The sequence below is a fragment of the Dama dama genome, chromosome 1, assembly GCF_033118175.1.
Source record: "Dama dama isolate Ldn47 chromosome 1, ASM3311817v1, whole genome shotgun sequence".
Lineage (NCBI taxonomy): Eukaryota > Metazoa > Chordata > Mammalia > Artiodactyla > Cervidae > Dama > Dama dama.
Window position 1 is genome coordinate 47437337 of NC_083681.1, and position 2784 is coordinate 47440120.

Consider the following 2784-nt stretch of genomic DNA (forward strand, 5'->3'; position numbering starts at 1 on the left):
ATTCATAGTGATGCTTCCTAAGGCCCACTTGACTTTGCATTCCAGGATGTCTGACTCTAGGTGAGTGATCACACCATCGTGGTTATCTGGCTCATGACGATCTTTTTTGTTGATAGTTCTTCTGGGTATTCTTGCCACCTGTTCTTAATATCTTCTGCTTCTGTTAGGTCCATACAATTTCTGCCCCTTATTGTGCCCATCTTTGCATGAAATAGTCCCTTGGTGTCTCTAATTTTCTTAAAGAGATCTCTAGTCTTTTCCATTCTATTGTTTTCCTTATTTCTTTGCACTGATCACTGAGGAAGGATCAGAGTGTAACATCACATAATGAGAGTGTAACATCACGTATTCAACATAAGAGAATGTACATGTGATTGATCTACAAGAAAGACAAATTATCAACTATGATAAAGAAAATCTTACTTGTCAGTTCATCTCTGATCTTACTTTTTCTGCCTACAGAGCAATTTTATAACCGGTGTATCATGAACTTCCAACAGCCAGTATGTCATTTCTGAATGGCACTAGCCTAACTCCAGTCTCATTCATCCTAAATGGCATCCCTGGATTGGAAGAAGTGCATTTGTGGGTCTCCTTCCCTCTGTGTACCATGTATAGCATTGCAGTCACAGGGAACTTTGGCCTTATGTATCTCATCTACTCTGAAGAAGCCTTACACAGACCAATGTACATCTTCCTAGCCCTTCTTTCCTTCACAGATGTTCTCATGTGCACCAGCACGCTTCCCAACACTCTCTGCATATTGTGGTTCAATCTCAAGGAGATTGATTTTAAGGCCTGCCTGGCCCAGATGTTCTTTGTGCACACCTTCACAGGGATGGAGTCTGGGGTGCTCATGCTCATGGCCCTGGACCGCTTTGTGGCCATCTGCTACCCCTTGCGCTATGCCACTATTCTCACTAGTTCAGTCATTGCCAAGGCTGGGCTCCTCACTTTTCTTAGAGGTGTAATGCTTGTTATCCCCTTCACTTTCCTCACCAAACGCTTGCCGTACTGCAGGGGCAATGTCATACCACATACCTACTGTGACCACATGTCTGTGGCCAAGATATCCTGTGGCAATGTTAAGGTCAATGCCATCTATGGTTTGATGGTTGCCCTCTTGATTGGGGGCTTTGACATCCTGTGCATCACAGTCTCCTACACCATGATCCTCCGGGCAGTGGTCAGCCTGTCCTCAGCAGAGGCTCGGCAGAAGGCCTTCAGCACCTGCACTGCACACATCTTTGCCATCGTCATTACCTATGTCCCAGCCTTCTTCACCTTCTTTACACATCGTTTTGGGGGACGCTCCATTCCTCCACACATACATATTATTATGGCTAATCTCTATCTACTTATGCCTCCTACAATGAATCCTATTGTGTATGGGATAAAAACCAAGCAGATACGAACATGTATCACTAGGTTCTTACTTCAAGGAAAGGACAATCCTTAGCATAACATTTAATTAGAGTCTTCTGAGAAGTTCTCTTAGTCAGCCCGAGGTCAATGAGGACTACATTTTTTAGCCAATGGGGAGTCCTCCAAATGAAAGCAAATATCTGGTCATAGGAAATATTTGCTGTGATTTTTATATTTAAACTTCTCTTAAAAGGGCACCACTATGTGCATGTAAGCAAAGACCCTTTCTTCTAAAATTTCATGTTCTCCAAAGCCTCTTTTATTCACAGGGGACTTCAAAGTTCAATTTATCTAATTTTCATAGACTGACATTTTGCTCCTGAATGACAATCGACAAAACTTTGAGTTACAGTGTTGGATCATAAGAATTGGAACTAAACATTTAAAAAATTTAAGTTCCTGGCAAACATAAGGTGCATTCATCAATGCCTGTGCTTTTATTTACCTCAGCATCTCCTTCCAACACCATTTGGAGTTTATTCTTATTTTCCAAGTCCCTATCTGATGTTTTCTTTACTAAGTTTGTCAGCTGCGTATCCAGCAATGCATACATATGTTCACCAGAAAACTTGTAAAATGTGTAAGGTGCAGTGTATTCGATACCTAGAAGCTATGTCCATTAACATCCAGCTGAATAAATAAATAATTGTGGTCTGTTCAAATAAACTGTCAAGTGAAAGAAACAAACTCATACATATTTATGATTTTATTTATATGAAGTTCACCAGCAGGCAAAACTCATTTGTGGTGTTAGAAATCAAGATGATATTTAACTTAGAGAACAAGGGTATAGGTTATGATTGGATTGGATATGAGAGGGTGATTCTGAGGTGCTGTCAAGGCTTTAGCTCTTGACATAAATGGTAATTACAAGGACTTGGTGAATTTTCATGAAGCTGTACACTTATGGTGTATGCTCTTTTTTGCACGCTTATTATGCTTTAATAAAATACTTATTTAAAATAATATGTCTTGATTGTCTTCACCCAACTCCCTAAACTGTGAAACATTTTCTTCCTTGCCTCCTATGCTGTCTATGGCTTACTTCTTTTCTCTCAAAAGTATGCTAAATTTGGTGTAAATATATGTGCTTTTATATAAATTATATCTAACAACATAATTAAGATAATCATAAGAAACAAAAATCAAAACTTTTATCTTGAACACCCTTTATTTTAACTCATAACCACATCTTCATTTCCATTTTCTTGACTGGGACAGAAGAAGGAGGAGAAGGGGACAATAGATGGTAAGATGGTGTTACCAACTCAATGGACATGAATTTGAGCAAGCTCGGGGAGTTGGTGATGGACAGGGAAGCCTGGTATGATGTAGTCCATGGGATCACGAAGAGTTGGA

At 39.8% G+C, this 2784-nt stretch overlaps 1 protein-coding gene across 1 annotated transcript; it reads left to right on the forward strand.

The window, feature by feature from the left end:
* The first annotated feature begins 505 nt into the window (after positions 1-505).
* Positions 506-1459, forward strand: LOC133047269 (olfactory receptor 52N1). The gene has a single exon (XM_061130771.1). The coding sequence runs from the start codon at positions 506-508 to the stop codon at positions 1457-1459; it is 954 nt and encodes a 317-aa protein (XP_060986754.1).
* Positions 1460-2784: the final 1325 nt, after the last annotated feature.